This window comes from Takifugu flavidus, chromosome 20 (assembly GCF_003711565.1).
Source record: "Takifugu flavidus isolate HTHZ2018 chromosome 20, ASM371156v2, whole genome shotgun sequence".
Classification (NCBI taxonomy): Eukaryota; Metazoa; Chordata; class Actinopteri; order Tetraodontiformes; family Tetraodontidae; genus Takifugu; species Takifugu flavidus.
The window spans coordinates 5,643,382-5,661,101 of NC_079539.1; the positions used below are offsets into that span (position 1 = coordinate 5,643,382).

The window sequence follows — 17,720 nt, forward strand, 5'->3', positions numbered from 1 at the left end:
AATGAAATCATTTACTTTTTAACAGCAGTAGAAGAAGCAGCAGGCTCATCAACATGGCGTTCAGTTTTGGCGGCGCCACGAGTAGCACTGCTGGAAGTAAGGTTTTTATTTTAAAAGTGTGATTTGGCCTTTCCTTAAAAGTTATTTTTACTATTCGTGTACTAAATTAAAATAATAATATAGCGACGCTTGTTTGTGACGGTGTACAAGAAGCTACCTTTCATTAGATACTGCAGATGCTGCGATTGCCCTGCCGGCCAAAATGACATAAATTCTAGATTTCTTTTACGTTTTACTACGCTTTACTTATTATTTGCCTATTAATGTTTTACCTTTTAAATGTAGCGTTAGTATACTTATCTTTTTTCCTATTTAAAGTGCACCATTTGCATTTGTGTAACGCTAGCTGTTTTGTCTAGTAGGTAGTGTTCGCCTACGAAGAGACAGTTAGCATTTTGTGAAAATTATTGTCTGAAAATTACTATAACGAGAACCAAACTTATCGTTCTTCTCTTGTTTTGGTTTGTTTTTTCCTGTAAGACACGCCCGGCTTTTCCTTCGGATCATTTGGATCCAAAACCACAGCATCACAACCTTTTGGCTTTGGTTCCGCAGCTACCACGACCACTGCTCCATCCGGATTGTCCAGTAAGTTAGTGTAATTTTCTTACTCAATTTTAAATTCAAACCTTGAAGTATGTGTGTTTTTATGGAATCGGAAACATGACAGTGAGCCCCCAAAGGCAGCAGCAAACAGTGTATATGTTATATATATTATTAGGAGACAAGACCATTCTATAAAGCTACAGTTTAGGGTGCATGGCTAGAGACAGGTTACCAGGTTTTTATTTACCCTTCGGCCCAGGTTCATTTGAGCTGCCTCTTCAAAGTTTTATTGGATAGATTGTGTCTGATTTTCGTTGCAGCTCTTACAGCCCCTGCGTTTGGGACATCTACCACCACTGCTGCTGCTCCTGCCACAGGGTTCAGTTTTGGCTCCACTGGCACTGGTAAGATACCATGTATAAGTCACTCTTTAATACTCCTTTAGTTGCTGTTTGTTTAATAACTGCTCCATATGGGGCTGATATTTTTACCATTTATCTCTGTTTTGCTCTCTCCTTGCTGCCTACTTCGATTGGCTGAAGGATTTGGGGGGCTGGGAGCTGGAAGCACCACTGCTGGTGAGTTTAGTTTTGGGGGATTTGGTTTAAATGCCTATCCTGCAGGAGTCATCTTTAATTTATATATTCCAAATCCTATTCTATTCGATTTTATCTTATTTTTCTCTGCGTGCTCTTGCTGTTTTTGCACTGTAAATTTCCCCGTGTGGGACAATAAAGGATCTGAATCTGAATCTGAATCTGAAATGTGGGGTGCTTTGGTACAGCAACCACCACTGGCACTGTTTTCAATTTTGGTAATAGCCTGACTAGCACAGGCAGATGGCATTTGTGATTGATTAATAAATGCAGTCTGTCCTGAAACACATTTTCTTAAAATTTCACACCTTTTTGGTGCCGTGCTTTTTCATCTCATGTCATGTTGTCTCAGTGAAATGTCATGTATTGTTGTTTCTCTTTGCATGAATGAGAAAAATGTTGAAAAATGAACTCATTTCTATTTTCATGAAAGCCTGTGATGTTGCTATCCTCATTGTGAAATAGAATCAGTGTTAGCTGGAACAAAAATCACTGTTTGTTAAAGTCAACCTAAGTTGTACGAATGAGAAAAACACTCTGGTCTTTTTTTCTAATTTTCATCTTTCTTGGCCTTTGTGTGTTTAAGTCTCATATTTTTTCCCTTCCCACCCCACAGGGACATTTGGTGGCTTCGGGACAACCACAACAACTGCCACAGGAACAGGCTCCACCTTCAGCTTTGGTCCTTCCAATAACGCAACAGGTCAGCAGTGGCAATCAATGACCGACAATGTCCAATGCATTATCCCTTTGGCTGATGGGCTTTTAAAAATGTAACAAATATAAACGCTATGCAGAAAGTCTACTGTGGACGAAGATCATGATTTAGAATTCTAATGTGACTAAAAACTGTTCAGATGAACATTTTTGTGCCTGTAAGATCCTTTTACACATTTTGCAAAAATACTGAGAGTTACCACAAGGTGTCTCTTTGACTCTTCCCCATCTGCAGCACTGTGATGTCCTATTTTGTTTGTATGATCATTTATAGGAGGATTGTTTAGTACAACCCAGAACAAAGGTTTTGGGTTTTCTTCTGGGCTCGGTGCAGGGACGACGACTGGAACATCGGGTTTTGGAACTGGTTTAGGAACAAGTGGCCTCGGTGGGTTTGGAGGCTTTAACATCCAGCAAACTCAGCCAGGTAAGAGGTCATGTGTCCAAATGACTCTTTATAGCTAATACAGTCGAATGATTTTGATTTATTTAAACAGTGAGTAATCCATAAACCTTAACCATGAAGAATGAAACGGTCTGACCTGTCTGAGTCTTCCCCTTCCTCCCAGTAGGTCTGTTTGGCCAGCAGGCCCAGCAGCCGGGTCAAGCTCAGCCCACCCAGCTTTTCCAGCAGGTAACTGCGCTGTCAGCACCCACCTTGTTAGGAGATGAGCGGGACGCCATCTTAGCCAAGTGGAATCAACTGCAGGCTTACTGGGGAACTGGGAAAGGATATTATAGCAACAACAACCCACCTGTTGAGTTTACTCAGGAGAACCCTTTCTGCAGGTTTAAGGTAATTCTGGATAACTGACCCAGGTAGTTGTTTTGGTTCATTTCAGTTTGAAATGGAAATTAACTTTTGCTTTTCAGGCTGTAGGCTACAGCTGCGTCCCAGTGACCAAGGATGAAGATGGTTTAGTGGTTCTGGTTCTTAATAAAAAGGAAGCAGATGTGCGGGCTCAGCAGCAACAGCTGGTGGAGTCCATCCACAAAATCCTTGGAAATAACCAGACACTCGCCGTCAATGTCGATGGCGTCAAACCTCTTCCTAATGACCAGTATGTGTCATATTTATGCACAAACAGATGGTATCAAGTCTAGCCTAAACTCATTTGTCATTTTGCCTTTTTGTAGGACTGAGGTGATTATTTATTTGGTGGAACGTTCTCTTAATGGCACGTCCAAACGGATCCCTGCCACCACACTCTTCAGTTATCTGGAGCAGGCCAATATCAAAGCCCAGCTCACACAGATTGGAGTGGTCATGTCCGCCACACGCACAGAGCTCTCCCCTGCACAGCTCAAACAGCTGCTGCAGAACGCACCAGCAGGTCAGCACAGGGACTCCTGCTTGTGTCGTTTTCCCTCTGATTTCAACAGATGTTAAACCCGGGGCGCTTTTGTCTCTGCAGGAGTGGATCCAATCATTTGGGAGCAGGCCAAAGTAGACAACCCTGAGCCTGATAGGTGAGCAGAAAGACCTGCGATCAGTGAACATATTTGGATGTGCACAATCATTAAAATGTTCTGTTTTCCTAACCAACCTCCAGATTAATCCCAGTCCCCATGGTGGGCTTTAAAGAGTTGCTTCACAGACTCCAGATTCAAGAGCAGATGACCAAACAGCACCAAACAAGAGTGGATGTCAGTATCTCAAACAGCTTTTTGAAACGATTTTGTAGTGTCAAGGACGGAGTGAACAGATGTCCAGCTCTGTTGCCAAGAGTATCTTAGAGTGCTGTTACACAAACAGCTGCAAGAGGAAGGGTTGAAGAGTTTTTTTTGATTCAGATGCATATTTCCATGAATAAAATTTGGATTTTAAGGATGGGAAGTTGAGTCACAGAAGCTAATAAATTAATACACCAGCCACAATGCATTACTAAAGCTAATATGCAGAGTTTGCTACAAAGATTTTCTGTTTTAACCTCGGTTTAAGTTCTAAAGAAATGGATTGAGCTCTGTCATGGATTTGCAGATAATCTCAAATGACATCAGTGAGCTCCAGAAGAATCAGGCAACCACAGTAGCCAAGATTGTCCAGTACAAGAGGAAGCTGATGGATCTGTCTCACAGGGTGCTGCAGGTACCTGCCTCTGTAAAGTGCTTCCATCTTATTTTCACTTCTGGGTATGCCAACACTTGACATTCCTTCTCATTTTTGTTCTGGCAGGTATTAATCAAACAGGAAATTCAGAGAAAAAGTGGCTATGCTATTCAAGTAGACGAGGAACATCTTCGCGTGCAGCTGGACACCATTCAGTCTGAACTCAATGCCCCCACCCAGTTCAAGGTAAGTGTTTCAACATAGTAGCAGTGGTTTTTTATACAGTGATGAGGTTCTGAGCGGAACCCCAACTAAAGAAAATCAAACCATCATTATTTGGCTCCACTTCTTTAATCAGCTTTTTATGGCTTTAACAGATATTTCACGCTGTTGTTTTGACTTTCATTCAGGGCCGATTGAATGAATTAATGTCCCAAATCCGGATGCAGAACCACTTTGGAGCAGTGAGATCAGAAGAACGTTACAGTGTTGACGCAGACCTTCTCAGAGAAATCAAACAAGTATGTTTTTGGCTGTCCATATGTTTCTTGGTTACAATTGTTCAGTTTTGTCATCTGAAGTATTCTGCAACTCTCCTCTCTCCTTTCAGCACTTGAAGCAGCAGCAGGAAGGTATAAGTCGTTTGATCAGCGTCATCAAAGACGACTTGGAAGACATCAAGCTCATAGAGCACGGACTCAGCGACGGTGGCCACATGAGGGGAGGGATTCTAAGCTGAGCACACGTCACTATCAGAACTCACACTGTCAGCGCTCCAAAATACCTCTTTGCTGTTCAAATAATCACCAACCCATCTGGTTGATTATTTCCCAGCAAAGCGGAACATCCTGGTCTCTGGTGTCTGAAGTTGATGAATGTGTACGGTGGTCGAATAGATTGTAAATACATCTTTGTAATTCCTTTTAATGCTGCTGTTGATACCTTAATAAATTTAATTCAGCCAGAGGGGCGTATAGCATCGTTTTACTTCCATTGTTGTGGTTTGTTAATCTGTGTTAATCTCCACAGAAACCTTTCCCCACATTCATCAGCAAAGGACTTGAGTTGATAGGATTTATGTCCTGGATTCACATCCTCGCTAGGCTGGAAGGCTGATTAAGCGTCTGTTACAGATTATATACCCCCCCCTTTCTGTTCCGACCCTCTGAATTTCCAACACAACTTGAAATATCACAAAACTTTTGAAATTTGTTTTGCATTTTATTAGATTAATTCACTGATTTGTCAAGAGAAGAAAAAAAATGCAGATATGCATTGACTAGACTATCTCTGACTAAAGTCTAGGCTCCTGGAGGTTGGTTGAGAGGTGGACCAGCCGGAAAGCCTCCATAAACTCATTGATATCGATGCTCCCGTCCTTGTTAAAGTCAATGCTCTGGGCCAGGTCTGTCACGGCCTTGTCGCTGATTTCCATCTTAAGGTGTGAGCTCAGGAGTTTCCAGGTCTGACGAAACTCCTCAAAAGAGATCAGACCTGCCAGACAGAGGATGCTGCAAAATGTCAACAGAGACCCTGAACATAATCTCTCAGCAGCTACAAACAATGATGAAGAAAAATCATCAGTTAAGATCCCGAAACGCTGAATTCTGAGCTTCACTGTAGCCTAGAAAATCCTTGAAAACCTGCCATCAAGAGGTCTAGAAAGGACAGAATGACGGGGCCTAAAATTTTGGGGTCTGGCTAAGTCGGCTACCTGAATGATCTGTGTCGATGATGCGGAAGATGGTTTCCAGGTTGCAGTGGTTTCTGTACATGGTCTCCAGGATACTGTTATCTGAGATCTGTAGCAGAAGACGTGGGATAAGTGCATGGGCCCGCCCACACATGCTCACTGTAGAGCAATTACCTCTAGTTTGGGCTCGGTGATGGAGAATTCCTGTATCCACTGCTGGTAATCCACCATGCCTGACTGGGTGCTGCTGATGAGCTGGGGGCGCAGCACCCTCCAGGGTAGACCCAGGTTCAGCACCCTCTCTGTGGCACTGGCCCAGTGCCGTAAAGAGATCCTCCCTGACGCCCAAGCAGCCATAAACAGGGATTAAGGAATAAAACGCACCCTTCCGCTTGATTCTTCTCTACCTGTATTGTTGGGGTCAAATTCCTGGAAGGCGCTCATGAGATCCGACTTGTGGACGAACAGCTGTTCCTTCAGAGCTCGCAGAGCTGATCTCTCAGTCCACCCGACGCTGGTGGAAAAAGGAGCCCTTTTAAATAAATAATTGTGCCGACCGGTGTGTTCTAAATGATGCGAGGCCAACCTTTGCCTCAGCGTGAGCTCCCTGCACGTCTTGCTGGCCTGATATTGAACAAAGTGGGGGATCAGATCGTGTCCCATTCTTATGTAGGCGCCCCTGTTGCTGCCCACCTCGTAGTAATTAGATGCTGAAAATATAGTCAGTACCTGCAGGCAATCAGAGGTCAGGTCTGAGGGGGGGGGGGGGGGCGCAAACGATGTTGATCATCCAACAAATGTGGAAAAACTGATGCATGTTTCCATGCTCACCCTGCGGTCGTGGCAAAACTCGTAACCTTCCTGCTTGCACTCATGGGAGCGCACAAGGAGCTGGAGGTCGTGTGTCCCCAGCACTTTCTCTGTGACGTCGGGCCCCCAGTAGCAGCCCCCGCCTCGCACCTCATTGGGAATGCAGCCGTTCTGGGGCATGGGGTCGCTCCATAGGATGTCCACTATCTGGGCAGCCACAAAATGCAAACGCAGTGATTTTATTTTATTTCTTTTAAAAACTGCTTTTTACAGCGTGCCCACTGCAAAAGAACGGCCACTTACTTGTTTCCATTCAAGCTCATCTTCTTCCGTTGCTTCACCAGACTCTGGGTCCGAGTCAGAGTCCGACTTGGCCGGTTCCCCGTAGTACTGGTCAAACCCAGCCAGTCTGCGTCTCCTCTTTAGCTCCTCCTCCACTGACCAGTTGATCTGGCCGCTGAGGTGCTGGCTGTGGAGCGAATGTCGAGGGTGGTCGTGGCTGTGATTTACGGCTGAACGCTTGTACGTCAGGGTATAGACCCGGCGGCGGCCCTGGACAGTCCCATCAGCGTCCCCCCTCTTATCATTGGCTGCCTGAGTTTTTAAACCGTTGGCCGTGTGGTGGGTCACCTTTGGAGGCCTGAGGGCTGATACATACTAGACACATTCAGGTAGGAAGTTATTCTACCCCCACTTTAATTGATGCTGTGGGTTCCCCTACTTTGTGTCTGTCCAACCTGGCTATGGCGTCCAGGTTGGTGGTGTCAGAGATCCCGCCGTGGACAATCAGCACCTTGTGATCAATCAAAGTAGCCAGAGGCAGCCCGCTGAAAATCTTCTGGAGCAGCTTCAGGATCTTCTTGCCATGCACCTGGAATTTTATTTGGAACATTTATCTTGAGAAACCTGGGATTTTCCAGTGTGGGTCAGGACCCTTTTTTTTCTGTCCTCTGTTCACACCAATGACTCCTTGATGCTTGGCTTTCCAGCATCATCAGAAACAGATAGTTTCCACATCCTTCATATGTGCAGTACTGTAGCCAGTCTGCAGGGAGTCAACCGGAGTGTAGCAGTTTTCCACTCCTGTTTTATTAAAAACTTTTTATTAAAATCTGCTCAAGGTGAGGTCACACACCCAGACACACACACACGCAGACACGCACGCACGCAGACACGCACGCACACACAAATGGAGCACATACAGGAAATGTTCTGAAGGCTACTAGTTTGGATCGAAGTAAGAAAAGTGCACGTGATCTGTACCCATTGTGAAAATTGCCTTGATATTTACTTATTGGTTCATTTGACATTATTTCCTGTGATTAGCAAAAAAAATTAAATATCACTTACCCTATATTTACCCAAAACCTCTTTAGTGAAACCATATCTGGAGAAAACAAACAAAAACAGTCATTGCAGACTGATCAGAATCAGTCAGAGGGTGACGATAATCAGGTTGGAGGTATTGAAATGTGCTTTGGGAGAAAAGCACCTCAGGTTTACGATGTGGTCCTCGTGGTTCCCCCTGTTCAGATGCACGTCGTTGGGAAAGACCAGCAGGAAGCCAAACAGGACCAGCAGGATCTCTAAGGAGCTTTTACCACGATCCACAAAGTCTCCGTTGAACACGTACGGCTTCTCCGAGGAGGGGAAACCATTCTGAAGAGGCAGAGTTCACGTGTTAATGACGGCATTACTGCCTGACAATGTTGACATGTTATTGATACCTTATAAAATATCAACAGCAGGTCTTCAAGGTGTCCATGTAAATCTCCTGTGAGGGAACAAATTCATGTCTGTTTGTGCATTTTCACCACGAAGTGTTTCTTTTTTTAAATCTAAAATCCAAAAAGATGCCTATTGTTTTTTTATAAAGGTTTTCTTAATGGATCCATTTAGAGTTGATTCCTTGAAAAAGTCACATCAATGAAACCCTGTGTTACAAAAGGAAGGCTCCATAAGAATAGAGAAGGTGTGTATAGAAACACTTGCAGCAGGGTACCACATATGGTAATCTCTTTATTATGGCAGGCTGAGACTTGGTTGATGTTTGGAAGGATTCTCAGGAGTCTCCAAGTCTCTCCAAGAAGCTGCAGAACATATCGAGCATGGAGCTGCTACTGGGGGAAAAAACAACAGTAGTGACAAAACTGAAAGAGTTCTTCCTGCCAGGGTTTTAATTTTGCTTTAAGTGCCTACTTGTTTGTGCTTGAAGGCCTCCACTAGCTTCAAAACCCCGCAGAGGGTCAATGGAAAGGTGGGACGGGGCCCGTTGTAGCTGTCCGGCACCTCCACGCTGCTGTAGCTGAAGTATCTCTCCCAGTCTGTGTCGCAGCATATTTCATTCTTCCGAAAGATGTGAGATATGAGGTTTCCTGCATGAAAGGAAAGGTGGAAAAGAAAGGGAGGTGGGGCAGAGGAGCATGTGGAAAGGGGTCTTAGAGACAGATCGGGCTTACTTTCACTGCTGGCTGGGGTGAAGTGTTCCATCAATGATGCAAAAAAATTGTAGAGCTGCAGGAAATCAGGAAAGAAATGAAATAAGGTTCCAATTGTGGATTCACTCATTTTGACGGTCATCAGTGGCGGTGGCGTTCTCACCTTGATCTGGTCCTGCTCGCCTGCATATTCAATAGACTGGAAGATGTTCCACGTGTACCTGCGTCTCATTTCCAGCCGGGCGACATACTGACGGTACCAGCGTTGGATCAGCAGAGCTGCTCTGATGGCTGAAATGTCAGAGGGAATGTGCTGAGCCTTCCTCTTCCAGCTCCACAGTGCTTAAATGATCAGTGTTCCGTGTTCTAGGCTCACCTGTGGCCGCTTTTTAAAGAGGAAGGGGGGCATGAAGGTGAATTTGGAGTTATGCAGAGATTATCAAACTCGTCTCTTTCTTACAGAGAAGACGGGATGGGAGGAAACATATTTACCTGGAACTGAGATACCGGCTGAAAGAGAGAAAAAGATCAGGACACGGTGGTTACATCCGGTCGTTGCAACAAAAGGCAACAAACTTGAAAATTTGCACGGTTCTGGTAAAAGCCACACCTTTGTCAAATTTCTCCAGTGGCAGATTTGACTTCCCCAGTCCGCATCCCATGACCCCCCCTGGCTGTCTTCTCTGAAACAAATCATTTCATGTGAGAATCTGGCAAATCTGTCCAGATAATCCACCGGGTGTCAGTCCAGCATTTATTTTGACAATTACAACGGTTAGCTGTTAATCTACGCACGTTTTAAATAAGATCCTGAAAAAAATTTGGCAGTTGGGAATTGACAGGGCAAATCACGCAGCTTACCTGTCCAGGCTACCTATCCTTCATCTCCTCGCCTCGCAGCTTCTGCACCCTTAAGCAACTTTGTCCTTGAGGTAAGTTGGGGGCGGGGGTCACAGGTCACAGCTGCAGGTCACAGGTCCTGCAGGTTCTAATGTTGTTCTTCCCGTGTCGCCTCCTGACATCACCAGCGATTGTCTCTGGTGCAGTTGATGTGATCGCTTGAACAAAAACAGGATGAAAGTGGATTATGGGATTAAAATTTACTACGACTGGCACCTACACCGACTAAACGGATGAAGGCTCAGGTAAAGGCCAGGCGCCTCGGTGAAAATGAGGTTAGCGATGGCCTCAGCTCAAAGCCTGTCTGTACCCCCAGTGAAAATTCTCGACTTCAGATGAGCGTTATCGTGTAGTTTGGTTAAAATAACCAAAGTGCTTGATCCTGCTACATTTTCAATGAGCTGGTGGTGAAAGCTGAATGTCAATGTAATTTGGTTTAAAAAGCACTCATCTGTTTAACAGAAAGATTCTATCCAGGAATGTCCTCTGGGTTGTCTCTGTGCGTTTACACTTCATCCCTATCCGCTCATCAGGACATAAAGGCTCTTTGTGATCCCAGCTAGCAACAGCTGCTGGTGGTGTGACTCCCGTACTCAAGGACTCCACTCTGTCATGCGTGAGGGGGAAGCTGAAGATTCCCACAGTGACCTTAGTGGTGTGTGTGCACGCACGTGTGTGTGTGTGTGTGGTGTGTGTGTGTGTGTGTGGGAGGGAGGAAACACTGAAATTCAAGTACATGCTTCACGGAAATGATTACAATCTTTATATATAGTTTACAGATTTTTTTTCACTGTCACTTATTGTTGTGTAACACTATCAACTATATCAGAGCCTGTTAAATATGAAGTGTATTAAACAATTTAATTCTCGTACTAATTTTATGTAAAAAGGAAGGCATCTCCTGTTGGATGGCCTTAATGACTAAATTTTAATGTGTTATTTCTGGGTTGTAGCGCTTCCAGAAATGTTGAAACTCGACCAAAATCACAGTAATGTCTGATTTAAAACAGACTTTGCATCTTTGTGTGATGAGGGCTGGAAATGCAGGTGCCAAATGCTAAATGTCTCAATCCAAAATCCAGAGAAATAAGGCAATTCTGATGGAGCTGTCTCTAGGTAGCTTTCCAGAAAAATTTCTGTGATCCAAAGAGAAAACAAGAATACACAAAAAACCCTTTTTTGCACAAGGTATCATGCTGTCATTTCGGAATTTTTGCAAATCCTTCAATAGCTCATGTTGGCTTAAGCCAAGAGTCTCTGCGGCCTTGCTTATGAACAATTTTTGATATTTCCCTGAAGCATTTATTTTTAGCTTCATGGGAAAGTTTGGTTGTTTAGGCCTCAGAGCAGAGGGCACCTGAGGACTCTGAGTTTCCATTCCAGGCATACCTCTGAAAATCTCTACATCGCAGAAGTATCAATATTCATTTATTCAGACACTAACATCACCTGCAGCAGTTTCCTCCTCTCCTCCACACCTGTCCTTGAATGATAGCTGCTTTAATTTAATTTCATTCACCGTAAAAAAACAAAAACAAAACCTGATTATTACACACATCGATGACCACTCAACAATGCCAAGTTGGTGTTGTTAGCACATAATATACTCCAGTAATGAGGTTTTGACAATTGGTATTCTGCAGGACAACATGTTTTTTTGTTGTTTTTGTTTTGGTGCATGATTTATTCATATTTCAGATAATTTTTAATAGCAGTTTTTAGAGAAAAGGCTCCTGCAGAATGGAGAGAACTCAGGATGAAATTCAGAATCTGCTCTTGGAATAGCATCAAAAAGTGTCTGATGGGCCTTTGTTAGTGTTGCTTTTCTATTTTCCCTGCCAGCACTTCATTATTTCACAGATATCAATGATGTCGAGTATGTTTATTAGTGACTAAATACATTTCCGCTGTACAAATCAGACGGAAGGCAAAAGTACGGTGGCCGCGACGAAGATTTTAGAGGTGGGCCATCGGGGAGTTTTAGATTGTTCATTGTTTGAGTAAAAAAGCATAAACAACGTAATTTGTGTGTAGCTGATACAAAGGTGTATTTCAAGGTAGCTGCATTACAGACACCGTCAGAAAAATAAAGCATTTACCGGTAGAATATATTTGTTTAGGTTGCGAAGCGGATTAAATTAAAAGAAAAGTTAAAAAATTCTGACGTGATAAAAATTGGATTTAAGGTCTCTGTATAAACATACAAGTGAAAAGAGTGGCTGTTGTTTCTTACCTGTCTGTTTGTCACTTGTCAGTGACTCGTCTCTTACGGTAATAAAAACACATACCGGTACTGAATGTTTCCGATCTAATTTTTCATATTACTATTATGTTTTCATATTACTTTTTCATATTACTACGTGGCATACCTGCGGTTTATAATCCGGTGTGTACGTTGATTTTCTTTCTAAAATTAGATTATGCGGTTTATAATCAGGTGCGCGCAGTCCGGAAATTACGGTATTTAAATATAAACGGAGTAAGGATGTGTGTAAATAAGTGTAGCAGAGTGTGCACATGTGTATAAAACTTATGTATTCTATAGTTCGTATATATTGACCTGCTCCTGTCCTGTGTGACTGTTTCTGCTGCATCTTTTAGACTTTTATTTTCTCCCTCCGCTGGATCGTGCTCGTTCACAGGGGGATGAGATAACAATGTTAAGTATCTCAAGGCCAAGTTGGGGGTACAGGAAGATAAAAACCCAGGTTCCCAGGCCCTGACAAACAACACCTCTGCAACATCAGTGTGTGGTCACTTCTATCTCCTCACCCACCACAGAGGCAAGCCCCACCGCCGCCTTCGTCTTCTACGAACTCAGAACCAGCTCATCTGCACATCTGACCGTCCAGACCTCACGCCATGTCCTTTTCCTTCGTTGCCACAATGATGCTCATTAGCTCGTCAGCGGTGATTGCATTTGTCCTGCTGCCATCCGAGGAGGAGCTGCAAGCTCCTGCAAATGCTCCCGTCTCCCACCACAGGTCAGTGCCCGAAGCGGATCTGACAAATGATCAAGTGACATCGTGTTAGGTAATGAGGGTTTTTGCAAGTTTAAACAGCCTGAAGATCCAGATCGGATTGCATATCGTATTCTGTTGATTCTTATCACAGGCCTTCCCACGGGAGTCACTGCACGCTTTTCGTAGAAAGTATTGCAGAAATTAAACAGAGATTTCTGGCCGTTGCAGGGTCTTCAAGGTCATTTGAATAACGGGAATGTTGTGTGGTGTTCAGGTGCCAGCGGGAGCCTTTGCAGTCCATCCGGAAGAGCCTCCTCAGTGAACTCAACTTGCAAAGTGAGCCACAGTTGCCTGCCGGCGGGCTGGATCTTGTCAGAAAGCATTGGAGGAGAACCTTCAATAACATGGCTCGCAATGCCGAGGACCCTGCAGGCAATTCCAACCCGCAGATTCCACACTTTCTCCACAAGCCCGAGCCAAGCATCCATAACACGCTCACCTTTGACCTTATCCTTCCAGTTCTGGTGGTCGACGACTTCACTGCGTCAGCGGAGGGTGGAAACAGCACAGGCCTGAAGTGTTGCCCTCTGGCCTCTGAGGTCTTCATGACAGGTATGCTGTGGTGTTCGTGCACATCTACGTGAGCTTACATATACAAAAACACGGCAACCCTTTTTTTGTGTCAGACCTTGGATGGGACAGCTGGGTGATCCACCCTCCGAGCCTCACCATCCTCACCTGTGCCCTCTGCGACCCACAAGGAAATGTCGTCCAGTGTCCATCATCCCAGGCCAGCACCCTGGACGCCAACTTACAGGTAGAATTCCAGCCAAAATTAAACAGATCGGCAGCTACGTGACTCATTACATGTAATTTCATCAACCAAAGGGCTGAGACTGATCCTTTAATTATTGTGTTGAAATGCATTTGTGTGTTTGTGGGATTTGGATTTTTTTTTTAGGATTATTATTCATCCCAGTAGAGTTTGGGAACAATCAGTAGTTCTCCTCCACCTGTTGTTGTGCCAAAACAGCTGCCAGGGAATCATTTATCTTTTTTCCGTTGGCCAAACTAAACACACTCTGGCAGGTGTGAGCTCAGACGCCACCCGAGGTGGGTCAGCTGCGGATGATCGGTTTCATATTAAGAGGAGATGACAGAACTCTTGGAGCGCCGCACCGATTTAGCCTTTGTGTGGTTGGTAAATGTAAATGTAGCCACCTGTGACCTCACCTGATTGCCCCCCCTCCAGCCCAACTGTTGCCAGCTGACCTCCATGAAGATGGTGCCGATTGTCTACGTGGACCAATTCGCCACCCTCACCATGGCCTCCGTGCAGCTGCCCAGCACTGCAAATGTGGACGCAGCGACATGGGACCGTCCAGCATGGAGTAACGTGCGATTCGCCCTGCTGAGTATGAGACCAAAACACAACAGTCTAACCAGCATCTGCTGATTAGTGCCTTCAGTTGTTTAGTTCTTAGATTACAATGTGAATTTATTAGCTCAATGTCACTACTGTTGTTTTTTTTATATACATATAAGTAAAATGCATGTATAGACTGAATCAGCCCAAAAAAACCCACATAATTGTTAAACTGATGAAATGAGGATTAATATGGACTTCCAAATGCATTCGTTCACACTATGAGCTGTGAAGCACTCTGCCAGTAAATCAAAATAAATTTTATTGAGAGGGCAGAGTGTTATTTGAAGCACTGAACTCAGTGTTCCCTCAAAAAATGCAGGCGTGTCCTGAGCCAAAGTCTCTCACAGGCCCGTCGTCTCTGCTCTCCTTTGTAAACCAACATCGCCCACTTATGGCTCCATTGTTTTCTTATGTCTGCTGTGTTTCCTCAGAGTCATAGGAGACGTTTCTTTTAGCCAGCGAAGATAAGATGATCACAAGATCCAACAAATCCTGTTGGATGGGCTCCATTTACAGGCTTTAGCTCTGGACACAAATTACAAGAGCCCTGTAAAACATAATGGGCTTTGCTCCAAAAATAGGTCTAATTACTCATAATTAGGTGTAAGTTGTGAAAAAAAAAGAGATTATTATAACCATTATATTTTGTCTGATGTGATGTGCTTTAATGGTACTGCCTTTTTTAAATCTTTATAACCATTTTTAAATATATATTGTTGTGTTTTACCACACTTATCATGCATGTATCCATGATCTTATTAAACCTTATTACCTCACCAGTCACTTTTTTAAGAACATCAACTTTATTTTAGTGTGCTCAATCCGTTGTATCAAATAACAGTTTTCTTCCCCAGAAATCTTTGAATAAAGTGAGTGAAACGGGCAGTTCGGGCCTTTTTCTTGCTGTTATAATTGTGGAGGACGGGTATTTGGTTGAAATAGAGGGAGAAAAATAACCCAGGAAGAAATTTTGGCACCGCTCTGTGGAATCTTATGATCTACTTGTAAGGAGGAAGAGCCGCATGTTGCGCACTTTTCATAAGTCAGCAGCTCGGCGTGCGCGCTCGGAACTTTCTTCTTACGTTTTTGCAAATCTGAAATGGAATCATACTTTATGAAAAGATTTTGGAATTGAAGGACGAGAGCGCATCAAGATCCGGGCCTGAATCTGATCCAAAACAATCGTTTGGTGTTGGGATGATGACGGGCAGAGCGTGTTTCACTGTGTTGGTGTCTTTCGTCCTGCTCTCCCGTCTCCTGCGAGATGGAGGGGCGATAACGTGCACAGAGACCAAGCCGCAGCTGAGGGAGCTTGGTGACAGGGTGTCCCAGCTATCTGAGTGCATCTTGGAGTGCAGTGGAATGACTTACTTCAAAAAACTGCAGCTGCAGGACAAGCGCACTATAAAATTTCAAGTTCCCACAGAAGGTAAGGCGCCGTCCTGCCATCTTCGGTCTCATTTTCTAAACATTACACTTTGACTTAACGTGCTCAATGCAAACCATAATCACGTGACTATAACGCCCTGCTGCACGCCTTGATTAAACGCTCTCTCTTTCCAGGAGACCTTGGGGAATATTGCTGGTCTAAGGAGCTGAACTGCAGCGTCGGGGAGAGCTTCCAGCACGCCTACGCGTTGTTACCTGCAGATACCTCTGCAGTGGGGCATCAGATGCTGGAAGTGAAGGCCACGGCCCCCACTGTCGCCAGGCTCCAGGTGCACGACGGCCCCACCACCGTCGCAGAGAGCTGCGGCTACCTTTACGAGGTCACGTGGCTCTTCAGCGCGGAGGACGCAGGGACGTCAGTTTGCCTGCAGGTGACCACCAACAACGACATCCAGGAACACCCAGTCCTAAAGTGTCCACCATATCTGGTCACTTTCTGGCAGAGAAACCATCCTGACCGACAAGAAGACGGGGGATAGAATGTCAGTGCTGGATTCTTGAAATGAGTAGAGGTAGTGACACCACTTTTTTAAAAATAGACTCGGCTCAATTTCAGTTATATCCCGCATCAGCACTGCTGCCATCTAAGATCAAGCGGGCACATTTACTTTTCCTAAAGTGATGCCTCCGTGACTTCTTTTCACTGTTATATTAGATCCTTTAATCATGTATACGTTGGATTTCACTGGTGTCGACGGCTGAGGAGCCCGTTAAAAATGCTTTTGTATTCGGGTGTAAAATGATTATCTGCATAAAGAAAATCTCAATTATATTTGAGGTTCCTGTCTTTTTTTTTTTTTAGTTTGGTATTGTTACTTTTGCTCAACTCTGTAGTTTATTGTTGATTTTTGCACTACTGAAATGGAATTTAAGACTATGGGTAATTGGATCCTCTGTGTGTCCTGCACGCTGCAGAATTGACAATAAAGCGACCCTTAAACCGTGAATCTTAAACCTTAGGTTACCCCATGCTTGTTTTTTCTTGTACTTAGTAAAACTATCATATGGACGTTTGTGTGTTATATTGAATCTGATGGAATACTTTAAAGGTATCAGTATAAATAATGATTGAGCTAAAACCATTGGGAAATATATCGTTTTTTTAATTAAAATTTTTCGAGGAAATGACGATAAAAATTGCAGGTTTGTGTGGAAAAGCAGGAAGCCTTTGTTGCAGGTAATACAAATAAAGCAGAATTACTTATTTTAAAAAGTGTAACCTGCCTTCACAGTAAAAAAAAAAAGTCGAATGATTCAAATCCCAAGTTCAGAAAATGCTCACGTTTCAGATGTTGGAGCTATTGAGTGACTCAAAATAAGATCTTTATTTCTATAATAATTTCAAATGTACAGACAAATACTCGTGATGCACCAGTGTGACAAAAAAGTGTTTATAAGAAACCTGACTGCTGAAGTTAATGATATTAAAATGGCAGTGTTTTGTGGTCAAAAGTGGTGAGGATAAAATCAAATCAAGAATATTACCGTATTATATACATTAAATTACATTCAATGCTAAATCAGTAGACCTTGCTATTATTTGCTGTGACATTGTGGTTTACATTTATCTCATGATAATAGCACATGTTCTATAGCAGTGACCGTCTCTTAACTGGACAAACGGTTGCTTTGCCCTAGTCTTCTTTTGCTATGCAAGTTGTTCAAGAGAAACAGAATTTTCAAATTTGCATGGTTGTAATTTTTGCACCAATGTCCAGTAACAAGCAAACCCACAATTTACAGTATATTGTGGACAAGTTGTGATGTTTCCTCGCGTGTTTTTAGCATCATTTTTTACGTGTTTGGCATTTAGACGTGGTTTCATGGATGAATCCAGCTTGCAGAGATCGACAGACATTTGGTAGAAAGTATCCATCACCGTTGCCCTGAATTCAGTCTAAGACTCTTTGTGCTCCTTGTGATCCACTGTTACAAACACACTTCGATGGAAAACAACATTGGCTTGAACTAATATAAAATATGAATTGTTTGTATTTAATATAGTGTGTAACGTTGGATATATACAGACAATAGTCATTAATAACTTCGGCCTCTAGATGGCGCAAACA

The 17,720-nt window shown here is 43.6% G+C and overlaps 3 protein-coding genes across 5 annotated transcripts; 2 read left to right on the forward strand and 1 right to left on the reverse strand.

The window, feature by feature from the left end:
* The first annotated feature begins 2 nt into the window (after positions 1-2).
* Positions 3-4,935, forward strand: nup54 (nucleoporin 54). 2 transcript variants are annotated; one of them, XM_057019884.1, is made up of 15 exons: positions 3-96; positions 541-648; positions 927-1,010; positions 1,149-1,184; positions 1,819-1,905; positions 2,194-2,346; positions 2,489-2,715; positions 2,793-2,980; positions 3,057-3,253; positions 3,335-3,389; positions 3,473-3,566; positions 3,901-4,008; positions 4,096-4,215; positions 4,380-4,490; positions 4,580-4,935. In XM_057019884.1, exons 1-15 carry the CDS (start codon positions 54-56, stop codon positions 4,706-4,708), a joined length of 1,740 nt encoding a protein of 579 aa, XP_056875864.1. In that variant the 5' UTR covers positions 3-53; the 3' UTR covers positions 4,709-4,935. The 2 variants fall into 2 exon arrangements, with proteins under 2 accessions (XP_056875864.1, XP_056875865.1); XM_057019885.1 differs by having other exon boundaries at positions 2,492-2,715.
* Positions 4,936-5,169: 234 nt separating this feature from the next.
* On the reverse strand, positions 5,170-10,407 carry LOC130517769 (serine/threonine-protein phosphatase with EF-hands 2-like). 2 transcript variants are annotated; one of them, XM_057019882.1, is made up of 19 exons: positions 9,772-10,376; positions 9,521-9,593; positions 9,403-9,420; positions 9,287-9,295; positions 9,074-9,201; positions 8,932-8,986; positions 8,672-8,847; positions 8,475-8,589; positions 8,200-8,246; positions 7,965-8,131; positions 7,823-7,859; positions 7,194-7,343; positions 6,776-7,129; positions 6,494-6,679; positions 6,249-6,391; positions 6,070-6,176; positions 5,837-6,000; positions 5,684-5,771; positions 5,170-5,463 (listed from the first exon to the last, which is right to left on the reverse strand). In XM_057019882.1, the coding sequence occupies exons 2-19, from the start codon at positions 9,570-9,572 to the stop codon at positions 5,264-5,266; spliced, it is 2,196 nt and encodes a 731-aa protein (XP_056875862.1). In that variant the 5' UTR covers positions 9,573-9,593; positions 9,772-10,376; the 3' UTR covers positions 5,170-5,263. The 2 variants fall into 2 exon arrangements, with proteins under 2 accessions (XP_056875862.1, XP_056875863.1); XM_057019883.1 differs by having other exon boundaries at positions 5,342-5,480; positions 9,074-9,295; positions 9,772-10,407.
* A 2,142-nt stretch (positions 10,408-12,549) lies between these two features.
* On the forward strand, positions 12,550-15,087 carry gsdf (gonadal somatic cell derived factor). The gene is given in 6 exon segments (XM_057019890.1): positions 12,550-12,794; positions 13,048-13,205; positions 13,293-13,385; positions 13,460-13,590; positions 14,026-14,119; positions 14,122-15,087. Coding segments are annotated over 6 exon segments (645 nt in total). The 5' UTR covers positions 12,550-12,672; the 3' UTR covers positions 14,169-15,087.
* The last annotated feature ends 2,633 nt before the right edge of the window (positions 15,088-17,720 follow it).

Bases quoted from the DNA above. Each gene is read 5' to 3' on its own strand.
- nup54 (XM_057019884.1), top strand. From the start codon at position 54: ATGGCGTTCAGTTTTGGCGGCGCCACGAGTAGCACTGCTGGAA. The intron at 1,011-1,148 runs GTAAGATACCAT...GATTGGCTGAAG, and splicing joins TTTTGGCTCCACTGGCACTG to GATTTGGGGGGCTGGGAGCT. The intron at 2,981-3,056 runs GTATGTGTCATA...GCCTTTTTGTAG, and splicing joins AAACCTCTTCCTAATGACCA to GACTGAGGTGATTATTTATT.
- LOC130517769 (XM_057019882.1), bottom strand. From the start codon at position 9,572: ATGGGATGCGGACTGGGGAAGTCAAATCTGCCACTGGAGAAATTTGAC. The intron at 7,344-7,822 runs GTAAGTGATATT...ATAAAATTCCAG, and splicing joins AGGTTTTGGGTAAATATAGG to GTGCATGGCAAGAAGATCCT. The intron at 5,464-5,683 runs GTAGCCGACTTA...TCTGTCTGGCAG, and splicing joins CATCGACACAGATCATTCAG to GTCTGATCTCTTTTGAGGAG.